Below are 27,037 nucleotides of genomic sequence, written 5' to 3' on the forward strand. Positions count from 1 at the left end.
AAATGACCTTTCTGCCACATCCCGTAAATGTGCCTTCATGGCATTGTGTTATATGCACTTGGAACTTTACCTAGGTTTTTAGTGCGAAATCTTTGGAGTTTGCAACCAGCACTCGAGCCTGCTGGGGATTTTGAGAAGAGGGTCGCAAATGAAAGAAGAGCGAGAAATTTTATGACGATTGTCGCCAGTATGGCTGGAACAGGGCCGTAGTAAACAATGGCAGTGACTAACTCCGGATCATTTTGCGCAAGAATGAATGGAAGAGAGCTCTTGGGGTAGCAGATAGCTTCCAGATTTAAGGTATTCTGAGGAAATTTCAATAGAAAGATACAGGGATTTTGCAAGTTAAGATAGCTGGGACACGAGGCTAAAGTCTGGGCAAATTCGTTTAGTTTAGTTTAGTTTATTTGCATCCAAGGACTACCGGTGTGTACAAATTACAGTACATGGTAATATAGGACATGTCAATACTTACATTACAATACAATACTACGGACAACGTGTGACGAATTAGGATTTTTCGAGGGAGAATCTTACAGATCTTGATTCATGTAATAGAAGCTGTTTTGGGTTTCCAAAGAAAATGCTTTATTCCGAATAAATAAATATTTGCAATTGATTAGTTATTTTGTTTATATTTTTTCGAGACGAGACGAGACTTTTGAGGGACCGTCTCGTCTCGAAAACGGGACGAGACAGGTGGTCAGTCTCGTCTCGTCTCGAATTTTAAAAAGCCTGTCCCGTCTCGTTGGCAACACTAGTTGCGTGGGTTATTATTATAATTATTATTATAAAATAAGTGCTCGCTAGATGTTACGCTACTATCGGATTAAAAATCATAGATACTCGAGTCTGGGCTCCAATTAAAAATCAACCAGTAGACCTACATAAAAACGAGTTACATCAAAATTTAGCTTATTCAATTCTGCGTTAATCTATGCTAACCAATTTTTTTCGAGTAGGCCTTATATTTTTTATCGTCGAGAGAACAAAAAAATGACCATTTTTTTTCAAACGATCGCTCTCTTGAAATTTTGTAAATCAAAAACGGTTTGTCCGATCGTTGTGAAATTTTAGTACAGTGTTTAGTACAGAAATGTTATAAACACAATTCTTAATTTTCAAGTTTTCAAAATTTGTCAAAAAACAGTTTTCTTCAATTTTGCGAAACAACCTACTCTTAGTATTGGGTAGCCCTATAAATACAATATTGATCTTGTTTTGAAGCTCTTTGCATCTGTTTTAAAAATGTATTATTATTGTCAATTCACATTGCGAAACCGATTTTATACAGAATTTTATTTAGCGGAGTAAAGCTGTACGCGGCTGTACACGGCACAAGAGATTTCCGTTGAACCTCGAAAACTAAGGGCTCGGCCTGCGAGTCAGTGCTTGCGGTGTATCTATAATTTTTCGAGTGCGCATACGATCATCGCAAAAATTCGCTTTTCTAACACCGTGGATAGCGATTAATAAGTCGATATAAAAGATATCTCTCGTCGCGAGATTCGAACCACATGATTCGAACTTGCATCTACATTAGTTTGAACGCGGTAATGTGTAGCGTCCGATTGATTCATTGTGTTTTGATTATGTGCTTTCATAGTTACATCAGAAAGTTCTAATTAAAGGATGTACATAAACATAAACAAACACGTTAATATGTTTAATTCATTTACTTTTTGCCGAACTATATAAAAAATATATACTCTTTTTCACGTCATAAAATATAATAACCTTGTAATTAGATGAAATAGAAGAAATATTCACTAAGAACACTCATGAGCCCATGTCGGGACTCGAACGCGGGATTTTAGATGGATAGATCGAAAGTCTGCCGCTTTCATCGCTCTGCCTCCGAGGCGGCACTTTTCTATAATACAATAATCAGCTGCTACGCAACGTAAAGGCACCGAATGTGAAATTAGCCGCAAGTATAATCCTATTGGAGTCACGCCTTAAAATGAATCAGCCACCGCAGGACTCACGAATCCGTGTCATCGTAAATTGAGATTTGACAGCGCATACTCGCAGAGTTGGAAACTATTACTAACGAGATATTTATTGTCATGAAATATCCACTTATCCAGATATAAAAATGTACTTGGCACTGGCATACAGTCACAAGGGTAGAAACTATATCAAATCCTATAAATGAAAACTATTATACGAGTAGTGCCACCATAAAAGGAAATATTCGGGGCTACCTGTCCTTGATTGGCTACTTGTCCGAATTGTCAGATTTCCTAACTTTGTGTCATGTAAGATGGTAAATAGTTTTAAATATGGGCTATTTGAAACACACAAGGAAATTTTCGGTTGTTCTCATTTGCTTCATCGGCTGCTGGAATGAAGATCACACACGCAAGCCAGATACCTCTTCCTAGTTAATTTTATACACCGCCAACTCACGTTGACAATGACCATTTTACTACTCTGCGGACTCCACAGAGGTGGGGAATAAAATATAGTTCTACTCTAAAGATGTATTTCTTAAATTATTCTGAACATTATTATCATGACTCAAATACAAGTAGTTACGTTCCTTCTTTTGTGAACAGTTTTTAATACATTGTGTTCATATTAGATTAGAAATCAATTTACATATACATTTCTTACAACTGCTGTCATGATTGGATCTTTGCAACGTGCCTGTCGTAAATGTGTTGACTTGTGACCAATCGGTAAGCGTTTTATAATTCGCTATACGTGTGCGCATTAATACATAGATTTCTCTTGGTGTTTAACGGAGTTTGCAACACCCTTTCCCTTTGTGGGGTAAAGTAGTTAGTTGGTCTTTGAACGGAGTATACCGGAGCTGAAGAACGACAGTGAAAATTAGATTGCAATATGGTAAGTATTCGATAAATGATTTTAGCACTTGACCTTACAGTACATTGAAGTAACGTACTTACTATTGTTTTGTGACACGTCTGTAAGAAAATTGGAGAGCAATATATGCTACGGTTATGACCATGCCGGTAGTCGCCATTTTTGGTGACCGAGGGAGATGCTTTCTTGGCAGCTATGGGCAAGAATAGCCAGACAGAAATGTGGTAAAATATTCAGGGAATTTAAGAGTTCCATGCATGGGAAGACATTGAATTAATAGTCAAGCGAATGCAATGATCGATTGAAATAGAATGCGTTCGTACTTTTGGGGAATTGTCGAAGTGAATTTGACGTAGCATACCGGCACTTGGCCGGTTATGTGTTTGTACTGAACGTATAGTTTGTGTATGTTTTTATTAATTTCGTCAGTATGTCGGAAACTTAAGGCATGTCAAATTCGATTTGAAAGTTGGGTCATCTGTTAGAGGTAATATAGACCGTCGTGGGAGGGTTTAGGCGAATTAAATTTCAATTTGCCACTGTATCGTTACTCAACGGTGCAATGACATGTTGCTCTTGCGGATAATTTCGATGTATGTGCTCCGAAAAATGATTATTCTGGAAGCTAATGCAGTGCCAGGTTGAGCAGTGCAATTTGAAATGGGTGTTCAGTTGTGTAACACTTGTTCGTAATTATCTAAATGATGCAAGTACTTACAGCCAAAATTTTGCAGTTTGAGGTTTGTTCTGCCATTGAGCATTGTTCGATAATATCAAATACCAGCGGCTATTGGGATAGGTGCATGTATCAGCAGGAACCACTGTCACCCCTTGTAAGTGCTCATAATGAAGCTAGAGGATTATATTACAGACATCCATGAACTTAAGTTAATATTCTGTGTTGTCTTTCTGCACTAGTATACACAAAGAATTTGCTCTGTATTGGCACACTACATATTTAGGTGGTCCTGACATATTTCAGTATTTCGCTCTCGATTAGGTTTTCTCACAATCGATCTGATGAATGTGTACAAATATCATTCCTGAAGGATTGTGGAATTTTGTCAAGGCATTTACTTTTATCATGTGTGTTGTGCAAATTTTACGAACTAGTGTTTCAAGAATCGTCACATTAATGTGTCAATAATCGTAAGCACACATATATAAAATATCCACCTTGGGGGTCCTTTTACCCTCTCGAGAATTAAGTCTATATTTTTTTTAATCGACAGATTTCAATGTTTTACGTAATGTAAAAGTGGTTCCAGCATTAGGAAAGCACAAATAACTGAGATATTTGATCCCAAAGATTGGCTCACGTAAATTAAAACCTCAAATTTCTGAGTACTTTTGCAGCTTTTTGTTAGTAAAATCTGTTTTTATGTACACTTAAATAGCGAAAGGACATGCCGAAAAGGAACGAGTTTACAAAAAAAACGCGTGTTTATTATGTCCCCATCGGCAACCCTTTCATAAAACTTAACGCTGACAATAGCCAAACCGCTCCCAATAAGCACGTGCACTCAGACGTTGCCACATTTTATTTACATTTCATGTAGTTGCAAGGCGCCTCTCATTATTTTTGCTCCATAACCACGTGCGGGGTTGGTTTTTTATAACTAGTTGTGTTGTGTTATGGTGATGTTTTGTTGCTTTGTTATAGTGTTGTGCTCTTAGTTTTTTCCTTAGACTTTGCATAATGCAAGTTATCACTCACGGCTGCTAGTGAAAATCCCAAGTATGAAGACAACATTGCAGGATATTATTTCCTTCACGGAGAGCATGAACCCCAAAGCCAATGGTGCATTCCCCCCGAAAACAGTGTCATGCGTCCCCCCAGATCATATCATGTTCCCCCCCAAAACATCATTCGCGCCCTCAAACCATATCGTAATCCCCACAAAGTATTTAATTACGACAGCGTGTCTACCGAAGGTAACTTTTTCCTTTGCTTTACAGAACACACTACTTAATCTGCCCTTATTCCCTAAAGAGGGGTGCCTCAAGACGACCCCTAAAATCGTTCATAATCCCTCGAAAATAGTTTGGATGAATGTGTAATAGTTGATGTCTATTTGAATGAAATACCATGTTACATTCTCCATATTTTTTGATTGTTCGATTTTCGAAAAACTTAAAGCCAGCACATTGATTGGTTAAATGTAGTAAGTTAAAATATGTAAATATGCATATAGAGGCCAGCATAGTCTGCCTTTTACCTACCCGCTGCCCGCTTGCACGCGATAACAGGTTTACCTGCTCGCCTGCCCACGGCAACGAGTCGACTTGCGTCTTTACCCGGGTTCTTGCTCTTCAAGGTGCTCTGCGCTTACAAGGTACCTGGGCATTCAACAAGACCCGGGCGCCTGCAAAACCTGCTGGAAGGAAACAGCCCTCCGGCAGCGTGTCGCTCCAGGTGTTTCATCACCACGTGGACGGCTGCAGCCAGTGTTGCCTACTTACGTAGCTACTAAATCCTACGAAGTCCTAGGAGGAGCTTCTTCTCCAAGGAGAATTTATATACTTAGCGATTTCAGTTCAGCGTAAGCAGTTCTTATCTTATTGCCAGGAAATGCACGCAATATTACAGTTTCATTTATCTAAATGAATGATCGAGCAAACAAAAATCTCCTCACTGAAAACTAATTGTTTTTCATTGCATGGTGCCTTAACCAGGCACGCAGTGGCGCAACCAGAGGGGGCAGGGTGCATTGCTCACAACCTTGGACGGAAATTGTCTAGCGGAGGGGTCAGGGTGGGGGTCAAACATTAAAGTACAAGTATCATCAAGTTCAATGCCGTAGCAAAGGGGTAGCGGGAGTCGGCCCTGAGCGCCGAACGATCTAAGTGAGAAAAGTTTTAAAACAGAGAATGCTATGGCGGGCCGTGATATTATTTGCTATTAATGTTGGTTTGTTAAGAGTTGGATGAATTGATTATGTAATACGTCGCTCCATGTGAAAAGAAAATATTGTAGATGGAAATTTTACATGCCACATGTATGTACATTCGGAATGCATTTATCATGCACTTTCTTTCTTTCAAAAACAGTGTGTGTGCTTGTTTTCCAACATTAACTAATGTGAAATTGACGTGTTGTAAAAAAATATTTCCAATCCTGTTTCAACACAAATGCGTGAGAACAGACTTCTACCCCTTTTTTGCATGATTTATGAGGATAATAATGCCTTTCATGCTACTTTATTACTATTATTGTGATTGTTGTTGTTGTTACGTTTATCCAAGTACTTGCCCCCCCCCCCCCCCCCCAAACGAGGGTAACGGCAATGCCCCTGGCTGGCTACGGCCCTGGTGTTCGCAGTAGAACAGTGTGTTGTTTGACTCGCGACCTCAGCGTCCAACGTGACATGTTTCAGTCCTGCCCTATATCACTATATATACGTATATTGGTTATTTACGACATATACTTATGGATCCTGTGCCACGGAAAACCTATTTCAATGTGTGTGTGTGTGGGGGGGGGGGGGGGGGTAGCAACATTCGTAAATCTCATTTCATTGGTGATGTGGCTTACGAAGCTTGAGTTCCCTTTTTTAAGTAGTGAAAATCTATTGCAGTTGGCAACACTGCAGAACGGTGTGGGCCAGGTGCAGTTTCTACTCGAAGCAACTACGTCATGCAGAGGGAGGGGTCTGCAGTTGATGGAAAGAACGAACTGAGACCTACTAGGTATCGTAAGACTGCAGGTACCCGGCGGGTCTACAATGCCTGCCAGGAACGATCTGGGCAGGTGGGCATACAAGCTGCTCAAGCGAAGGTGTTGCGCAGGTTGCATGGCATTTCAGGAGCGATGTCTCGCGAACGGGTCTGCTCCAGGTCTTGTGCAGGCCTCTGTATGCATATAAATAGTATTTTTGAGTGGATTTATAAAAGTCAATTTGAGTATTTAACACAAATTGTTACAGAACTTAAGATAAAGATAGAATAATTCAACCTTGACAAACCAAATAATATGCTCGAGCCATATGGCAGATTCAATTTGTTTCAAGAGACATTACAGAATCCTAGCTAGAAATTCTTAACCTCATGGCGATAATATAACAGGGTTCCTCTTTCATACTCAAAGAACTCACTCCACCCCCCGTTTTCCTGGGGTAAATATAATTATTTTAGTAACAAACAATCCATAACAATAATTACTTGGATTTTATCTTCAGTACAAATTTAAAATTTTCCTGTGACAAGTTAGAAATGCGGATTCGATATATTTTTGTCCCAAATGATGCACCTGCTTTAAATTGAGCAGTATACCAACCCTAAGCATTATATTTTAAGTGATGTTATTAATGACTATCGAGAATATCGCTTATGTCTTGTAATGCAGCTATAGTATAAAACTTCACATTCACCTCAGTAAAGCACCAAAGACTCATTCTCGCAACACATGATTGCGAGTGAAGCGAACAAGAAAATGTTTACACCCATTTCTTTGCAGGCTTTCAAGAATATTAATTAAATGGGATGTCAATACTTCCTTAAGATCCCGAGATATTTTGTCTTTTCCAGCTTCTCTTTTAACGTTTGGGGTCGAAAACGTGTACAGTCATGGACACTGCCGGCTTGTATCAAGTCCATTGAATGTCAATGTATTCATTACAAGCCGGCAGTGTCCGTGACTGTACATACAATATCGCTAAATACAGTCTCCAAAATTTAATGTTTGAACTCTCTCTACTACAGAAATCTCTCGACAATCAAAGATTTAACACTTTATCAAGAGTTTAAATTTAATACAATACACCAAAATTTCCATGCTAATTTTAAACAGCATTGCCTCCTCCAATAAAAATTAATTCTTAGTCTCCACACCAGAATTTCCGCAACAGTCTAAGACAATAGTAATGCACAAGAATTGGATACCCCCCTCAATTTAATGTTCAATCCCCCTCTAACTAAAATACCAGCCATACTGTAAGACCTAGAGTTGGATGCTCCCCCCCCCCCCCGGTTTAATTCAGAATCCTCCCCAGAACCCCGGTGTCAATGAAGGCCTAATATAAGAGTTGGATATTTCTCCCCCTCCCTTTCGATAATACCCTTAAACACTTCCTTTATAATCTTTATCTGTATTTATTTTCTCTTTCCATGTTCTTTAATCTTGTTTCTCTTTCTTTCTTTTTTCCTTACCATATCCTTCTGCTTTTCCTCTTTATCTCTTCAATTTGGCAACATCGCTTTCCTAGTCCAGCTTGTTGCTTCGACTTCAAAAGAAAACCGCCAGCTTGGGTGTTTCTTTTAACAAAGAGTACCACTTCCTTTGTTAACCGCTGGGGATATAATGAACGTGCGGACTTTACCGGACCACTCTCCAATTGCTATGAAATTTCGCCTACTCACTAATTGAGACCTCCTAATCACGAATCTGCATGTAATAATTGGCCGTCAAGTATGGAAATGTTGAGAAAAATGAAGTAAACGATGTTTTCCTAACGTAACATAACCCTACCGTAAGAACAGCTGATCCACGGAAGACTCCATTTTCCCAACGAAAATATCAGCGTGCAATACATCGTTGCCAAACCTACCTAATCAATAGAGTTCACATTCCTAAATAATAATTTTTCATTGTATTTATGGTAATGGAGAACCTAACCTAACCTCGTAGGCATTCCTCGTCTGACGTCTGAACACAAGGTTAGGAAAACTGTAGGAACAAGAAATGCAAAAGATATATGGTTGTCAATTGCTTTGTATGGAGAATCATGGTGGTATTTAACAAGGTTATTCTACAACTTTTACACATTATTTTACAATTTCCATGCTTGACCGCCAATTATTAGATGCAGATTCGTGATTAGGAGTTCTCAATTAGTGAGTGCAAAATTTCATGGAAATTGAAGAGTGGTCCGGTATTGTAAATTCATGCTGCCAAAAATAACTGTCAGTACCAAACCTTACAATCCTAACCTAACTACGTAAAATTATAGCTGCTGTTGTGGAAAGTAGTTTTGGGTGCTATATTCACTTGTACGAAGCCTTTGGACTGTTCTGCTTCACAGTAAAGTAACATGCTAAGGTAACAGATGTACTTTACTTCACAATAACACATTTCAGAGTGCGAAAATCAACTGAAAACATTCATAAACAACAAAATCTTCATAAACCATGCAAGATGTTTCACTTTCTCTATGGGGTACAGACAATGGCGGTCACTCCATGGAACAGAGGGAACAGGCTGTTCCCTCCTACTTATCGGCCATTGAAGCTATTTAAATTATCTATATTAACATAATAAGAACACTTCTTTCTCCCGAAATCATTTCCAAAAGTAAAGCCGAAAAAACTCACCGTGACGGGGCGTTTGTTTACTTCACCTACCCTTGTTGTTCCACCCGCTACGACCCGATGCAGAGTTTTTCCGACCCTGCACGAAGGTAAACTATAATCACCAGGGAAGTTAATTACATAGTTTCCTAATTTCATTGCAAAATTGCATCTGTCGTTCATAACAAACTGGAAAAATCTTCTACAATCTAAGCATCTGCTAAATGCCTTGGCTAAACCCTGCGAAATAGCTTCGGAGGGAACAGCTTGCATCCACCTGTTCCACCAGGCAAGATGCACGCAGCGGCAGGACAAGAAAGCTAATGTTGTATGATCGACCGGCTGAAGTCTATAGCTTTTAATTCATTGGACTTGACAGTAAAGACCGCTAACCAATACCTATCCTAACTGGATTAAAAACTAAAATCCTACATAAATCTAGCGGAAGTCATGAAAAACTTGGCCATCTGAATGTCGTTATTGCATTGAGGACGTTTGAATTACAAGAATACTTAACTCTACAAAAAAGTCAACTTAATCTACAAATAGAGATGTAACAGGTTTCGACAACATTTTTTCCCTCTGATCACTCATAAATTGCTTTAATTATTTTTTTTTCTTTGTTGTGCATCAACAGTTTTGTTTTTAATGTTTTCTTTACATTATATCATATTTGCTTTAACAATGTTATTGTCATAATTTTAACGTCCTTCATGTATGTCAATTCTGACAATTTGTAGCATATGTATCGTATATTGATTTGGTTCATTTCAGTAAGGGTTGAATTTTACTTGTCTCCTATTCCCCTGCCTGATTTAGCACCACATGCCACTGGGTACAGAGGGTCAAGGGTACCCTACATTTTAACATGGTGATTATGATCACTTCAGTTTCAATTACACTGAGTCTTTCACTTCTTGATCCATGTATAAGTGCCCACTGCCACAGAAAAATTACTGTTTGTACTACTGGGATTAGAGTGTATACAGCTAGTTTTGCTGGGGGCATTTTGTAGGTTAGTCGCGTGTTACTCACAAATCCAGAACATAAAAAAGGAAAGTTAAAAATTGTACTTACGTATGTGAGTATATGTTCCTACTGTAGAACGACGTTTGAGATAGACTATCTCCTTCAGGTCATATAAAAAAACTAGGTACTTGGCATAGTACTGCATCAAAAATGTAATATGAGGATTATGGTTAAGGGTTGGTTAGGATACATTTAAAAAATATTATGTTTTGGCTATTAGAAGTACGTAAAAAGCGTGTCATTCCCTAAAAAAACTTGTACAATAGACCTATTCACAGGTAAAGAAGTTAAAAGTTAAAAATCTAAAAAACCTGCATGAATCACTATGCTACTTGCAGGTTTAGCCATTCCTACTGCGGTTCGGGATGCACAGTTGGTTGAGAACAATCGAGTGTTGATACAAACCGAAAATAGACCTGCTTACATTTTCTTGTTGATATATTATTGTAAAACGTGCGTTGGGATGGAGAGGGAGTATAAAAATATTACCATTTCGCTTTACTGCATCCAGCCAAGTGTTATTGCAATTCAATGTTGTCCGCAGAATAGAACAGATCATGTAACTTTGGTTGTAGTGTATATATCTACTGCTTTATGAACCGAGCACGTTGCATTTTAGTTGGTAAGCTTTCTGTCCTCCCGATATATAAATGACCCATATTTTATTTCGAATATTATTTGTTTTGTACATAATTTACATCCGAGAGGACAAGTGCCACTGTTGTTCCCATTCGGGAAAACTCACACATTTCACAACGTAGGCTATTCAAGTGCAAGGAAAATTCCGTATATTACTTACAGGAACTAGTGGTTCACCTGTAACATGTTGTCGTGTAATCACAAAATAAATATAATAAACATCTCCTTACATGAACAATAGCTCCAAATCAGAGTATAAGAAAGTTATCTCTTTTTAGCATTAAAAAGAAATACATTTTTTTTTTAAATCTATTTATGCAAGCATATTTTCTTCCCTTTGCAACCGAGAACCGATACATGCATTTTCCGAAACAAACTTTAAAATGTTTGATGTTCAGTGTTGGACAATTGGCAACATCACAGGCACACTAGCGACATGTCTGGATTTGCGACGTTGCCAAACGTATTTCTTTGACCCAAGATCAGGATTTGATGTAGGATCGACAAATCGACAGTTAGCTTTATACAACATGATAGAAGCTTCAACTTAGTTCACTACCTGATTGTAGGTCAAATCTGATCTCCAGTTAGTGATGTTTATTCAACCGGCCCTTAGGGTTTCATAGTAGGAAGCTGAGTTAATTGTTGTTCCTTGTGGCAAGAAGTCCACTAACAAAACACCCTGCCTGTCCCAAAACACAGTTGCCATGATTTTGCACTTCGAAAGTGTTTGTTGTGCTTTCACTGCCATACAGTCCAGAATTTGCGACTACTACCTCTTCTGACATCTGCAGACCTTCCTTGGTGGCAAGCGTTTAGATGCTGATGAAGTAGTGAAGACAACCGTGAGTAACTGGCTATCATCACAGGTGGCCAAGTTCTGTGAGGAGGGTATCCAAAAACTCGGTAGTTCGTTACGATAAATGTTTAAACCGGCAAGGAAATTATGTAGAAAAATAGAAGTGTATGTAAATTCAGGAAATGTTTTTTTGAAAAACGTTTACTTCATTTTTATTGCAAAACATACCTTACTTAAAAAATAACCCTTGAATTAAATGCCATATGATCACATTTCAAAATGTGTAGATTTATTTTTGTTGGATTGAAGGCTAGTTTACCCCATATTTGCAAAGAAAAATTGCTAGCTTCTGAGGAAATGGGCTGACACCTAGATTATTTTTCTGTACCCCTAAAACCTCATTCGGTACCCTTGACACTCTGTTCGCTCTGGAGAAAGTGAAATATTTCGCATGGTTTATGAAGATTTTGTTTATGAATGTTTTCAGTTGATTTTAGCTCTTGGAAATGTTATTGTGAAGTACAGTCTGTTGCCTTAGCGTGTTACTTTACAGTGTAGCAGAACAGCCCGAGGGTTTCGCGGAAGTGAATACAGCACCCAAACAACTATCCACAACAGCAGCTCTAACTTTTCGTAGTTAGGTTTGGTACTGATAGTTAGTTTCGATGTGTTCTTTAGCTATTTTTAGTGTGCATACAAACAGATTTTACTAACAAAGCTGCGAAAATACTCAGAAATTGCAGGTTTTAATTTACGTGGGCAATTCTTTGGGATAAAATATCTCAGTTTGTGCTTTGCTAATGCTGGGACCACTTTTACATTACGTAAAACATTGAAATCTGTAGATTAATGAAAAATTAGACTTAATTCTCAAGGGGGTACAGTGGGTAAACGGTCCCCCTCATTCTTATGAGACATTGGGTACATGTAAATGAATGCATATATTTATTTCACCACTCTTTCCAACACATCCAGAATTTCCTAGAACTCTCCTTCCCAAATTTTTAACAATTGGGGTCCATCGTGAATATGCCAGGAGGGCTGCTGGTCCCACTAATTATGCACAAAATGATGTCTGCATTGTTGCAAGTTATGCAGAGATATTGTAGGCTTATAAGTTGCTTTTTTTTTATGGATAATTTTTTTTCCGGTGATGTCTGTTTTTTTGGGGAAAAACCATTTTTTTAACCAATAATGTCAATTAATGTCTAGCAAACTAATTTTACATGGTGTAGCAGCCAAAACACACATTGGCAATTTGTTATGGATACTAATTTGTTTGAGCCTACCCAATGGCATGGTGGTAAAAGTGTTGTCTTCTAATCAAGAGGTGCTAAGTTTGATCCTAGTGGTTTTATTGAAAAAATGGTTGGATTTTCGCCCCCCCTGATGTTATAAAGTAATGTTACCTCACCTTGCACGTAAGGTGTTTCAGTTTGTGTCCCCAGTAAAGGCACAATGGTTCAGGTCCTATTTTAAGCTGTAGATCCAATTTTATTTAACAAACTTTTACTGAAAAATGCAGTTATTTTGATGGAGACTTTTTTCTCCATTTGTGGCTGACTGAATTATTTTAAGAGTTATGCATATGACTCACTGCTGTGATTTGGTGAGTAATACAGTTCATTATGGCCAGTTTTTTTATTTTTTAATCACTGAGAAATGGTCAATAATTTCAGACACAGTATGTATTTGTAATTTACTCTGAATTATCAATCTTCCAGTTGCTTTACCATTTTCTGCCACCTGCCAGTTAACTTTTTACTATTCCCTGCCACGTGCACCAAATATGTAATACTGGTTCTTGATACATATGAAGGATTGTTATTTCCTCTGCACATTTATTTGATTTTTATTCGCAAATAATGTCTGCTTTATCCTTGTCAGACGTTTGTAACCTGCTGTTTTATGAAGGATTTCAGAAGGTTTTTTTAGAAAAATTACATTATTAAATACTTTAACTAGCAGCATTGTCATGGAGTAGATATTGCAGGCAGTCATTTTTCTGCAGCTGACAGAAGCGAAGGGGAGGGTGGTCTTGTTTCAGTCATTCTGAAAGAGGATAGGACATTGGGGGTCCAAGGGAAGGAAAGAGGCTTGGGGCATTGTTACCATTCAGGCCTGGCAGGAAAACCCAGTGTTGTGACATTGGATTGGCAGAAGAGAACTAAATTAGGATACTATTTCTCAAAGCAACTAGATTTATGAAAGTATTGTAATCGGTCGTGCTGCAAGCATGGTCCCAAACAAGGTTCCTGGGTTTTACCATGTAAAGGTAGGTGTCCACTGAAATGAAGGAAAGAACAAACTACAATGTGGTATTGTGTATGCACACATAATGCTTCCATCCCGAAGTGGTCATCATAATGTGCTTGGAAGCCAGGTGTCCTAGGTTCTAGTCGGTGCTCGAAGGGAGATGGGCTGGTATATCCCCAGTAGCAGAATTTTCGCAAAGCATCCCTCCCAGTTGTCATTGTCATCACATTGGACCCCCTCTCCTCCTCCTTCACTATCATGCATGTAAACATTTGCTCCCTGATGTGCAAACTGGACATCATATGTATGCTCTGAACTAAAAGAGGTTTCATATATCCTGGACGATCAAATAAGTTTTGAATATATAATATTAAAAATTTGTTTAAAGAAAGAACCTGTTGGAATCCTTGGATTTATAGACCTGAAGATATACCTTATTCGAAGCTATCAATCTTGGAAGATATTATATCAGATATTAACCATAAAGTCCATCTAGTGGTTTTAGGTGTCTTTAATGTATATTTCTTGTAACCAAATGAACCCGATACTTCCTATGTTAATCAGTTTAATCTTTCCCAAATCTTAACTGACGTGAATAACAGCCTCTACTAGGATGCTCATTTATCCAATATTTGTGCTATCACAAACAATATCAAATCAAATTCCAAAGGTTTTTTGTCACTAATCAACTCAAGGAGGCAAAATTCCCGAATACTTTTTGAAAGTAAAATATGACTCAGTATGCGTAGAGGGCCCTGACAAAGCTAATCTTTTTAACTTTTTTTTCTCCATAAATACAACCTTGAATACACCGGCTTCATCCCTTCCCAACCTCCGTCCAGTTTGCTGTCACACTCAGTCTCTCCACATCTCCTGAAGAAGTGCAATACATCCTATCTCCAATGCCTCAAAATCGTGCCAATGGTCCTGATGAAATCCCTTCTATTTTCTTTAAAAAACGCTGCTTCTCTCGCTAGTCCCTTCTCTATTTTATTAAACAGATGCTTCAATGAGGGTACATTTCCAGATTCATGGGAAAATGCTAACGTGATACCATTATATAAATCTGGAGACAAGTGTGCTGTTTCTTCTTATAGGCCTATTTCCCTTCTTTCACCACTTTCTATCGCGTGTGAAAAGATGATAAAGGACCGACTACAAATTTATCTCTCCATATATAAATACAGCACAGCACAGCTTCTTACCAGGCAGCTCCTGCTTAACAAACTTAACCATTTTATTATCTGACGCTATCAACTCTATATATGAAAACTCTCAACTGGATGTAATATATCTGGATTTTTCGAAAGCTTTTGACTCTATAAACCACAATTTCCTGTTTCATAAATTATCTCACCGTTTCAATATTCATGGAAACTTTCTTTCTCTGCTCAAGCACTACCTCCAAAACAGACAACAAAAAGTTGTTCTATTCGGAATGTCTTCTTATCAAGCTGTATCTTCTGGTGTACCTCAAGGCAGTGTTCTTAGACCTCTTCTCTTCATCCTGTACCTTGATTCTCTTCCTGAATATCTTTCCGATTCATGCAAAAACCTTCTCTTGTTCGCTGACGATTGCAAAATATATAGTAAAATCTCCAATTTCAGTGACATGACAGTTCTGCAAAAGAATTTAGATTCTCTAATAAAGTGGTGTGAATTATGGAACTTAAAACTCAACCCTCAAAAATGCAACATGATGACCTTCTCCTTAAAGAAAAACACATTTAATACTAAATATTTCATAAAAAATAATTGTGTTCAGAGAGTTGCTGCCCAAAAGGACCTGGGCGTCATATTTGACGAAACTTTCCTTTTCTGAGCACATCTCTAGTCACAAGGGGTTCAATGCGTATGCTGGGTCTTCTCTATCGTTTCACAGAAATAAACAACTTGACTGCCCTCAGCACCTTTTACAAATCTTTTGTGTCACCTAAAATTGAACACTGTAATTCTGATCTGGTTTATGGCATGCCCCTCAAATTCAGATAGACTAAATTCCGTCCTAAATTTCTTCCTGGCCATTGTTAGACACCGAATTCCGTCCACAAAACACTTGCAAAAGTCCATCCTCCTGCAAATGTTAAATATCCAAAATCCTCAAGAGAGACATAGACTGGCGGACCATTTATTTCTACATAAAATAGTGAATGGCAACATCAGAAGTGGCCACCTTCTTCAGGAAAATCACTTTCGGGTGCCTGCCCGCTCAACAAGAAGCATACATGAACCAAAAAAGAAAATACTGCTCTACCTTTAGATCTAGTATAAAAAATCTCTACATTAAATTTTGTGTTCAGTAAAATATATTTGTATTCTGGCTTTCCAGTATATCATGTATAGTTTGGTTAAATGGCTGCTAAACCTGGTCACAGAGCAACTAGTGATGCATTTCGGCTACTTGTTGCAAAATGCTTAACCTTTGCGAGACAGTCCAGTCAATTTATTTCTTACAAGTCGATGCCCTGAACCCAAAAATTTCATTCATAATACATTTCTGATATTTAAAGTTTATATGGAAATTAATATGCACCCTTAATTAATATTAATATATCAATTATGTATGGACTTGCTGTCAAATATTAAATTAGTCTTCAACCCCTGGGTGGAATGGATCTTTTGTGGCCAGCAGTTGAAAAAAAACTGAAGCAGAAGCTTATAAGAAAAAATCGTATTTAAGAAATCTGGACTGGACCTACAGATTGAAATGAGATCCGAAGCACACTGACCACGGGGATTAAACTTTCAGACCCCTTGTTATTACAAGGCAACATTATTACTTTATTCCACTCCAGATGCCCATTCATGATTTTAAAACTAACCTATCAAAAAGCCCTACCAACAACAGTACTTGCAATTTCTTCTGTGCTTTACAGGCTTAATTAAATTAAATGAGGCAAGGACAGTTAACTTCCCGTTGTAGATAAGGTTTAGCATAGTACGGTGGCAAGAAGTGCCCACCTCTCCCAATCTCCGCCACTGCTGAAAGTTATCAAAATCAGTAAATTGCCAAAAATTATAAGACTAGGGCCGAGCCATTGTATCTGTTGGAATTCATTTGCAGGTACTTTTTGTCATATTAACTTTCGCGCAGTCTGATTATCCTCGAAATTATGCAAAATTCAAACTTATTTTTATTTTGTAAAACTTTATCCACCTGCCACCTGTTCAAGCGGCTCCGGCGTCCACCCAGCGTCCTGTAAAGTGGGTACCGGGAGGAAACGGGGGGGGGGGGGGGGGGTGAAGGCGACCAGGGACATGGTGCTGATCACATCACCCCCACCTTCGGCCGTGATCAAGAAAGTGTGCGGCCCTAACCCAAACCCCCTGTACGCCTTCATGGCGTGGTGCACAGCACAGGGGAGCGCTTTACCTTTTTTTTACCTTTACAACTTTTGCACGAAAAACTATTTTGTTATTACATATCTATTCTATTATTGATGTAATTCTTGAATATCCTAAAGCAAAATTTCTTGGTATATTGATGCATATAATTGGAGGAGAATATTTACACCATTATTTCATCAATATTTTGAACAAAATTTAATTATTGCAATATCCAGTTGTCTGGAAATCGGTAAGAGTTTCGGCTTCGGCTCAGCCCTAAATAAGACTGGAGTAAGATAGTGGCACATTGATTCCTTTTCCACTTAATGCAACCTTAGATTCGACCTCTGTACAGTCTGTATTCAAAAGTTTCGATTTGTAGTTAGGCAAGTGAGTACTACTGCGGTAATGAGATTGTTTCTCTGGTAATTGTGTGTTTTTTCATACATTGGTAAATAGTTGCCTTGCTTTGATTCTAGCTACATCAGGCCAGCACATCGAGCTAGTAAGGATTCCACGTGTTTCGGATGAACTGCCCTGTTAACAGGAAGACCATAGATCTTAAAAATGCCGGTAACAACCCCACCCCTCTTTATTTCTTACCTGTTACCCACGGTGATCGCAGTTAACTGTGGCACCAAAAATGAGTTGCGTTGCCGGTACTAAACACGCATGATCACCTTTTACGTATTTTTCTGCGATTTGTGCGGTATTATTAAATGGTGCATGTCGAAGTGTTAGTCCACTTTACCAATTGTCGAATTAGCATGTCACGTGAATAGAATGTATGCTCGTGGAAATAGGATCATCGACTCTTGAAATTTCCTTGTTTTATGTAGGGCATTATAGGTTGCCGGTTGTATTGTTAATGGTTTACAGGTAGCAATCAGTCTTCTCCTGCATGTCCTCCTCATTCTGAGCATGCCATACTAATGTGAAGGAATGAAAGTTCGTACTGCAAAATTTGTTCATTACATATTGAGTACATCCCCCTTTTTCTGATTTGATTGACGGATTGGGCGTTGTAATTTTTTGGGGCCTCCTATTGCACAACGCTAGAGCAACTTAGTTTTCTGGCGTCGGACGAGGAATTCCTACGTTGTTAGATTTGGCTCCCTTAGCATAAATACACAGCAAGTGTATTATTTATGCTAAGAGAACTAAACCTAACAACTTAGGCATTTGGCATAACAATAAAAGCATTATACGGTGACGTCAGAGCGCGCGGTTGCTCTCGCGTTGTGCCATAAGGGAGATCCGTAATTTTTATGCCCTCCACCTCCATCCAACATGGCCGTAAGTCGTAACCAGTGTCGCTACTCTGAAAGCAATTTTTTTTTTTTGTCTTCATGTGAACATTTTTCCCGAGGATTGGAAATGAATCGCTGACGGGCTGGATTTACGTCATGGGCGAAAATGTGTGTAAAATCAACTTACTATTTTAATCGACTCCAAATGTTACTTTTGTTGAAAATTGCTTTATTCAAACTCACCTCATAAGATGCGCGAGACGTTGAGAAATAATCTGAGGCAGGGGATAGTATGATATAGATACATTCAGAGTTTCCAACTTACAGAAAATGTGTTCTAGTTGACTTTCCCAGCGACTAGAAAAATCTTTTGACTAGTAGTTTAGGCAAGTTGGAATGATTCCACCCAGTAGCGGCGATTGTGTACCAAGGGGGGGGGGGGTTCTCTTGCTAGACAAAGCTTTGCTTTAAGAGGTCATAGTGGGGAGGGGCAACTATCCCACACCAAATCGCCGCCACTGATTCCATCTTAATTTTTCCTTCCAGTCGTGATTACAAAAAGAAGGGGATTTAGTTTTGAACTACGGTGCGAAAGAATTTGATATGTTGCGAAAAGTATTGAAATATGATGACTGCAGCGAACGCGTACGTTTGACAGAAGCGTGTGTACAGGTCGTACCGGTTTCCACAAGGCGGGATATGAGTCATGCTTGTGACGCAAGCTGCGACTGTAATATGACGAGTCGATTTGTAAGCCCGGGTGGGATCACGGCAGAAAAGATAGCTAGCTGGTTCGATAGTTTACATGAGTAGCAATTGGAAGGGGACGAGGTGAAAGTAGGGAGTCGCGGTGCTCCCGTCCTTTACTATATATGGCGATGTAGTTGATTCTACCACTTGAAATGTGTCTGAGCGTGACATCAGGTTAGCGCTTTCATGTTTTTAGTTTTACGGACGTTTCCGCTCTGAGAATGAGTTGCGGGATGTTCTTGTAAACAGAGTAGTGTTCCTAGATTAAAAAATTTCGTTCAGCGCCCTCATGTTTACTAAATGGCAACGCAGCACACCGGTGATTTGCTTTTGATAAGACCTGAAATACTGACTTGTTCTTTTCTGAGAACATTTATCCCCCCTCCCCTTGGCCTCCGACGATGAATGTTCGTTAGTCGTAACAAGACGTAGCTACAGGAAGGTGTTGACAACTGAAACTGGAATGGTAAATTGATAGTTTCATATTCACAGGTGCCAGCAAATTGATTATTTTCCCCGTGCATGTTCATAATTGTCCTTTTTCCCCACCTCTCGTCTCTTGCAATTTTGTTTGGAGATTTATACCGCTATCTTTTTAACTTTCAGGCTTCTGGCGTGACGGTTTCGGATACTTGTAAAACTACTTACGAAGAAATAAAGAAGGATAAAAAACATCGATACGTGATCTTCTACATCAAGGATGAAAAACAAATAGATGTTGAAGTTATAGGTAAGCATATAGTGAATACAACATCGTCGGAACTTGATTTTTTCACGTTTAAACAGATGTATACATTTTTACTTTTCTGTTTTTGATAGGAATTGACAGAAGTCTTGGTGTTCACCAAGGTGTGGTCGGGGGGAGGGGAGGGCGCTTGCCTTAGTCTTTTATCCTCTTAATTATTTGGAATTTATAGAAAAAAACTTTAGGATGAGAGGGGGGTTGCCTTTTAACAATGGAATTTTTATGCAACACAAATAGTTGCTAGAAGTAATTGTGATGATAAAGTGTTTACTCTTTTATTTTTTTGTATGTGGGCAGGTCACAACAGGGAACTTGTTCTACAAGGATGTAACATCAGTCTTACCCATATTGTTAAGTTTAATAATGCTTAACGCCCACAAAGCAGTGTTTTAGTCTAGGGCTTCTGGCTGCCACACGGAAGACCTGGCATGAGTGATGGACTTTTCCGGCCTTGTCCCTGCATAACGTGGCTATAGGGCCAACCCCAGCCTCAAATCAATGGGTACCTGGGGGGGAGGTGGTAGGAGCGTGGTGCTGATCACATCACCTCCAAAATAGCAGACATCGTAAGAGGCACTAACACCCATCCCCTAAATGTACATTTATCTTACCTTTATGATACACAAATATTATTAGTGAATTATGCTAATTTAAAGGGAACATTCATTTGTATTATATAAGGCAATCAGTAAAAATCAGTTGCATTTCATTTAAGCAAAAATTGATGTTCATATTCTAAATTACATCCACGTCCACATGGAATTGCCCATTAACAAAACAAATGGCAATTTTATTATGTTTTCACTAGCAATGTATTTTTTTTTAAATTGATGTTTTATCATAATGTACTGTTCACATGAGCCTTTTTTTGTTTGGAATTTTGAACCGTTAGCTGCAGGATATGTATGTAATGTATGTAAATCTTGACAGAAAATTATTTTAAGGGTTTTAATTTTAATGTCTTAGAAGCTATTTTAACCTTTAGACTGCTGAGCAGGTTTTTGAAAATTTAACCTCTCTGTCTGCTGCCTTTGTGCACGATTTTAAAATTTTACACTTATTTCAGAAAAACGTGTCTCTGAGACTATTTGAGCAATCTACTTCGGGTAACTTTTGTTTTGCAGCTAGAACAGGGCATGCAACCGTGCAGGAATCAAAACGCCAAAGCAAATAAGAGGGGTTGGGTGGGCCACGGCCCCCAACTTTCAATGAAAAAATCAATAAAATGAGTTTTTCACATATTCTATAATGTAATGCACCCAGGAACATGAAATGACTTTCATTCAGTTGAGAAAGGACCATAAGGCTCAAGTTTGCGTCCCCTTCCAAAAATAGCTGGGGAAGAGGGTGCAAACTCTCAATTTTTATGATTTTTTCATTGAAAGTCATGGGGGGCTGTAGCCCACCCAACCCCTCTTATTGCCTTTGGCGTTTTGATTCCTGCACGGTTGCACGCCATGATGTTTTAGCTGCAACACAAAAGTTACCAGAAGTAGATGGCTCAAATAGTCTTGAGTTATAACATTTTTTGTCAAATAAGTGCACAAATTTAAAATTCGCACCAGCTTCCATAAGTAACTTTGGAGTTGGGGGTCCTGGGTGGGTGGGTTTTCTTCCACATGACATTTCAAAGTTTTATCTGAACATCTGTCAGCGTTTACAACCTCACATACAAGTATGAAGGTGCTAAAAGCACATGAACTTTTTGATCAGCAAGATGGGTCACCAGTGACCCATTGGTCGACTACGCCTATATTTTCTATGTCACATGTGACTCATTGGCGGAGTAAAGGTTAAAATAGTAACAATGAATTGAAATCTAATCTTATCTATCATGTCTGTGTAGATTGTATTTAACTACAAAAGCATTATGATTATGCTTTTTAAAATTTTTCTATTATAAAGTTCTTTAGTTTCCAAACTATCTTACTTTGATGTAATAAAAATGTTGGTGACAGGGTAAGAAACCTGCAGTGTTTGGAGGTTGTGTGCTGGTCTAGTCAGTAGGCCATCTGACTACCATGCGGGAGACCTGGGTGGGTGATCTGAGGTTGGAATTTTTCTAGCCTTGTCCCTGCATAAAGTGGCTCCGGGGTTTACCCAGCATCAAATCAGTGGGTACCCTGGGGCAATCCTGCTGGAGCATGGTGATGATCGCATCACCTCTAAAGTGCAGAGATTGAGTGTGTGTGGGGCCCTACCCCCACATCCCCTAAATGTATGTGCCTTTATGGCACGGTGATATATACATGGGTTAATTTATTTTACAAGAATGTCTAGGGTATGTCTAAAAATGAGGAAATAAGTTTTAGTCTGCTTTGGGATATGGAAATTAGAATCATTGTTCAGGCGCAAGTGACGACATAAATTTAACTCAAAACCTCAGAAAAATCTGTTTTGACTCCAGACTTGTTTTTGGTTGAAGTAAGTTATTAATTTTACTTGGTTTTTAATGCAAAAGATAGTACATATTTTTGTGAATGGTGTGCTACAGCAATATTTAGGCCATAAGAAGGGTTACCTGAGGATCCCTGATGCTAACCTACTTGTTGGGGTCAAGGTCTTCTAAATTGCTTTTTCATTGTGCAAAACATTTTGTCATGGTATTGCATCCCATTACTAATGGTACCTGCTCTAGACCAGTTTGCTGCTACTATTTATTTATCAATTAGCTCCCCAATTGTTCTTCCTATCATGGGTCAATGTGGAATGTATTTAATTCCATGAATATTTTAGTACTATTGAGGTAAATTATTGTATTTGATATTTTACTAGTGTTGTCATTTTTTAAAAAATGAATATGAATTCTTCTCTAAAATTTTGCTTTGTATTTCAGGTGAAAGAAATGCAAGTTATGATCAGTTTTTAGAGGACCTCCAGAAAGGTGGCACTGGGGAATGCCGCTATGGTTTATTTGATTTTGAATATACACATCAGTGTCAAGGAACTTCAGAGGTTAGTTGACATGAATCTATAAACCGTAATTAAAATTGACAAATGCCAGGTGCACCTAAAATTTATAATCTCAATTAGTCATCTGATAACTTCATGCAATATAAATGCTAATTGTACTCTTTTCCAAGAAAAAAGGAAAGGATATATATATAGCTAACTGTTGCAAAGGAGAGGTCTCCAAATATTGAAAATTCATGTGGAATTTAATTTCACAACATTTTGTAATGGGCATATATATATATATATATATATATTTTTTGGAGTAAACATGTACGAGTAATTCCATGCGAAATCAACACAGCCCCCAACCTGACCATCACCGATTTTCATGAAATTTGGGGAGTTGAAACTATGCATGGAACTTAGTAACAATGGGAATTTTGAGTCTCGTTTGTCGTGTAATTGTTAAATTATTCAAGGTCAAGTTAGCATAAATTGCCCTTTTTGAACCTGCTTAGCTGTACTAAATGTGCCGTAACTCTGCCCCTATTTTGCGTAGGAAGATCAAATAAAGCTTATTGTACAGGGAATTGAACAAGCTTTCTAGTGATATATAACAATCATACCTTTAGATAAAAATATAATTTTATCACGTGACCTTGAATAATTTAACAATTACAAGACAAACAAAACTAAAAAGTTTCATAGTTACTAAGTTCCATGCATAGTTTCAACTCCCCAAATTTCATGAAAATCTGTGATGGTCAGGTTGGAAATTGCACATATCTGTGTTGATTTGGCATGGAATGACTCGTATGTGATGTTCCAACATGGTGGGACTCTCCAGTTGTCAATGAAAGGTTGGCAAGTTGAAGCATAAAACTTGATATGGTCATACTTTGGAAGTAAATTCTGTGTTTCTATATTAGAACAATGAATCAATTCATGATTTAGTTTAAGTTCTTGTTTGTATGGAGATGCGGAACTTTCATCCAAGCAAGCAGACCTTATATTTTTAATGTGTTTCTTGTACATTGCAGATTATTCACTATGTGCTAATTATTAAAATCCTTGCTAGCCCCAATGAAGGATGGTTACAAATTAGTTGGTAACTTGAAGATTTACAGTTGAACAATAACTTTAATGTTAATTCTCAATCTTGTTTCCCCAAAGGCATCCAAGAAGCAGAAGCTTTTCCTGATGTCTTGGTGTCCAGATACTGCTAAGGTTAAGAAGAAGATGTTGTATTCCTCTAGCTTTGACGCTTTGAAGAAATCGCTGGTTGGCGTCCAAAAGTATATTCAGGTAAGTGGGATTTTAGTTGAACTTTGTCTCTACTATGTCAGGTATGATAAGACACCTTTCATTCTTAGATTTTCTGCAAGATGTGTACCTTGTGAAAATATTCACTAGCAAAGTTTTTAGTTTTCGTGCATCTTTTCTATGCAGATGAGATATATGATAGGTTTTAATGCAATTTTCACTGGAACCTGAATTTAACATTTCCCCACTTTTTAAGCCCAGTAACTACACGAATGAGTCTAAATATATTTTGTAAAATAACTCTTGCACATTATTTCTTTGAATGTTACAAGGTCCACAGATATGTACATAGTACCAATACTTCATTAGAACAATAACTGTAGTATTACATTTACATTGTTACTTTTGCCATTAACGTTGAGCAGCCTGACGATCGAAATTTCGACCTACTTGAATTACAAAAAATACATCCCTTGTTACTATTAACAAGTGCCATTCAGAAAAGCCCTTTTGTTACTATGAGATAATTTGAAGATTAACATATTCTCATAGTGGTTTTTTGTCATGCTTCCCTCCAAATTTGGTCCATCAAACATTCATGGGGCAGACGCTAGAAGCATAATTCTGCACATTGTCTCGAGGCTGGAAACACTACCACTTCATATAATGTTATTATTTTTTACTCAAGAAGTGTCTTGATTTCAACGTAACTTTGCATGGTTGTAGGAATGTACTACAGCAACGTACATTTTGTATTCACTTTGTTCTATTTAGGGGGCGGAGGCACAATGCAAAAAGTCTGCGCTTGAAATGTCTTCGGCATAAATGAAAATACAGGCCTGCAAGAGATCCAGCGGATAAAGGTTAACTATACTCCCATTGCCATTAGCATTTACAGTTACCATTTTAATAAATAACAGCACCTGCATTTTTAATATACTACTGGTTCTTTCACCATCACTAGAACTGACAAATCTTTGCTTGTATCGTTCAACAACAACTTGTCCTTTCATGATGGATGTGGTAAATGTGGTTTAAGTGTTAACCTACGTGAAATTTTGGGGTTCTGTGTTGCTCAACTATCCAATTGTGCAACGTGGAAACTTACGCACATTAACTCTGAATGATTTGTTGATGGATACATCAAGCAGCATCTGGAATAATGAACTCGTGCCAGCCACGACAATTTTTCACCCTGTAATGTGGCCCTTAAACAAATCCAGAAACAGCATGTTGGGTTTGTTCAGAAGACTGTGGAATATTTACAGATTCAGATCAAAGATGCATTGCATCTAAATGTTCAAACACCCTCCCTCCTCCTCCCAAAGGAAGTGTGTCTTTTAGATTGGAAGAAGTTGGGTGTGTTAGTAATGAATGTACCTTGTATTTTGGTGTATCCCTATAGCTGAAATTGCAGAGAAACATTCAAGTATAGATGTTACTTAAGGTGGCAGGAACATGGTGCTGATCACATTACCTCCAGTATGGCTTAAGATTGAGAATGTGTAAAACCCTACCCCCACACCCCTTATGCTAGACAACTTCATGGCATGGTACAGTTACGGAGTCTTGGTTGTAACCATCTCATCGATTTTCAATAAGATCCCAGAAATGCAGGGAATATCTGTACTTTTAGTAAGCTTTGATATTCAGCATTCTTTTTTGTGAAAGTTTGCAGTTATGCCTTCATGTAATTAATTACTTTAATTTTCTGCAGGCTACCGACTTATCTGAAGCATCTCAGGAAGCTGTAGAAGAAAAACTAAGGGCAACTGACCGACAGTAGGCTCGGCTTCATCCTGGACCCGACATAGCCCTTCTGGTGTCTTTTTGCTTGCCTGGATCAAGAAAGGAACTTCTCTTGTCATAATCAATATGAAGTAGCATTGTCATTTTGGGGAATGAAGGGACCCAGTGAGTTGCCAACTTCAAACTGTGTTTAATAAAAAGGGGGGGAAAGAAAGTAAAAATTCTAGTCTCTAGTGATCTTTGTGTGGGCTCTGTAAGTGATGTGTTTCTTGTGTGTGTGTGCGAAAGGAAAAAGAGAACATGGGGTGGTTGGGATTTCAGTTCTGGATGGATATTTATTGCACCACTAAAATTGAAACATTGCAGCGAGTGGAAAATTCGTGCACCAAATGAACGTGTAACCATCAGTCAGTATGCATTCTCTAGTCCTGAACTTTTGAGCACTTTGCTCAATCTTTCACATCACACAAGCAAGAGATGCATCACTCATGGAGCCCACACAAGGAACACTCGAGACAATGCATTCATACTCCAAAATAATTTTGTATCTGTAGGAGTTTTGTCACACAGGCTGTAATGTGTATTAAATTACTTTATAATGAACATGGAGTTTGTTTTTTTTGAACAGTTTATTTTTCAACTTACTCCTATTGCAATGCAGTAGTCATTTAATGTTCTGAATTTAAAATGGCATGGTCACACCTGAAATTCTACTAAGCAGAAAGACTTATATCAGTTGTTACACATGTAATGTTACCAGCCTGTTAGGTTCACCAAAATTTTGAGGTGCAGGTCGTATTGTATGTCAATTTTCATTTAAAGTTTGCCATGACATGTTGAGAAAATAATTTTTTGTAACTACAGTAAAACAAATTGTCTGTACATTGCACAAAAAAATTATGCTATTTTTATCATAGTGTCTTCCTTTCAAAATTTGTATACACTTTGTTTTTAGGATGTAAATTGTGTGTTGTGTAACTGCTTTGTGTTTTGTGAGGCGACACTAACGGGCTCTGTGATTGAAATCTGAACAGGGCTCTGTTGTAAGTGCATTGTTGCAGCATATTATGTGCTGCTGTAAGTAGAATGTTTGTTTGAATTGAGTGAAGAGTTAAATATAGTTTCTAATATATTGGAAGGAAACACTGCAGTGCATCTTAATATATATATAATTAAAGCAACAAATAAGCTTAATGAGATTGTCAGTTTCAGTATTGC

General features: G+C 38.1%; 1 protein-coding gene across 2 annotated transcripts; it reads left to right on the plus strand.

Moving 5' to 3' along the window:
* The first annotated feature begins 2,750 nt into the window (after positions 1-2,750).
* Positions 2,751-26,422, plus strand: tsr (Cofilin/actin-depolymerizing factor homolog tsr). 2 transcript variants are annotated; one of them, XM_083111861.1, is made up of 5 exons: positions 2,751-2,853; positions 19,774-19,897; positions 22,749-22,867; positions 23,981-24,112; positions 25,788-26,422. In XM_083111861.1, the coding sequence occupies exons 1-5, from the start codon at positions 2,851-2,853 to the stop codon at positions 25,854-25,856; spliced, it is 447 nt and encodes a 148-aa protein (XP_082967987.1). In that variant the 5' UTR covers positions 2,751-2,850; the 3' UTR covers positions 25,857-26,422. The 2 variants fall into 2 exon arrangements, with proteins under 2 accessions (XP_082967987.1, XP_082967988.1); XM_083111862.1 differs by lacking the exon at positions 2,751-2,853 and adding an exon at positions 19,613-19,633.
* The last annotated feature ends 615 nt before the right edge of the window (positions 26,423-27,037 follow it).

Source organism: Lepisma saccharinum, chromosome 25 (genome assembly GCF_977018435.1).
Source record: "Lepisma saccharinum chromosome 25, izLepSacc3.1, whole genome shotgun sequence".
NCBI lineage: Eukaryota > Metazoa > Arthropoda > Insecta > Zygentoma > Lepismatidae > Lepisma > Lepisma saccharinum.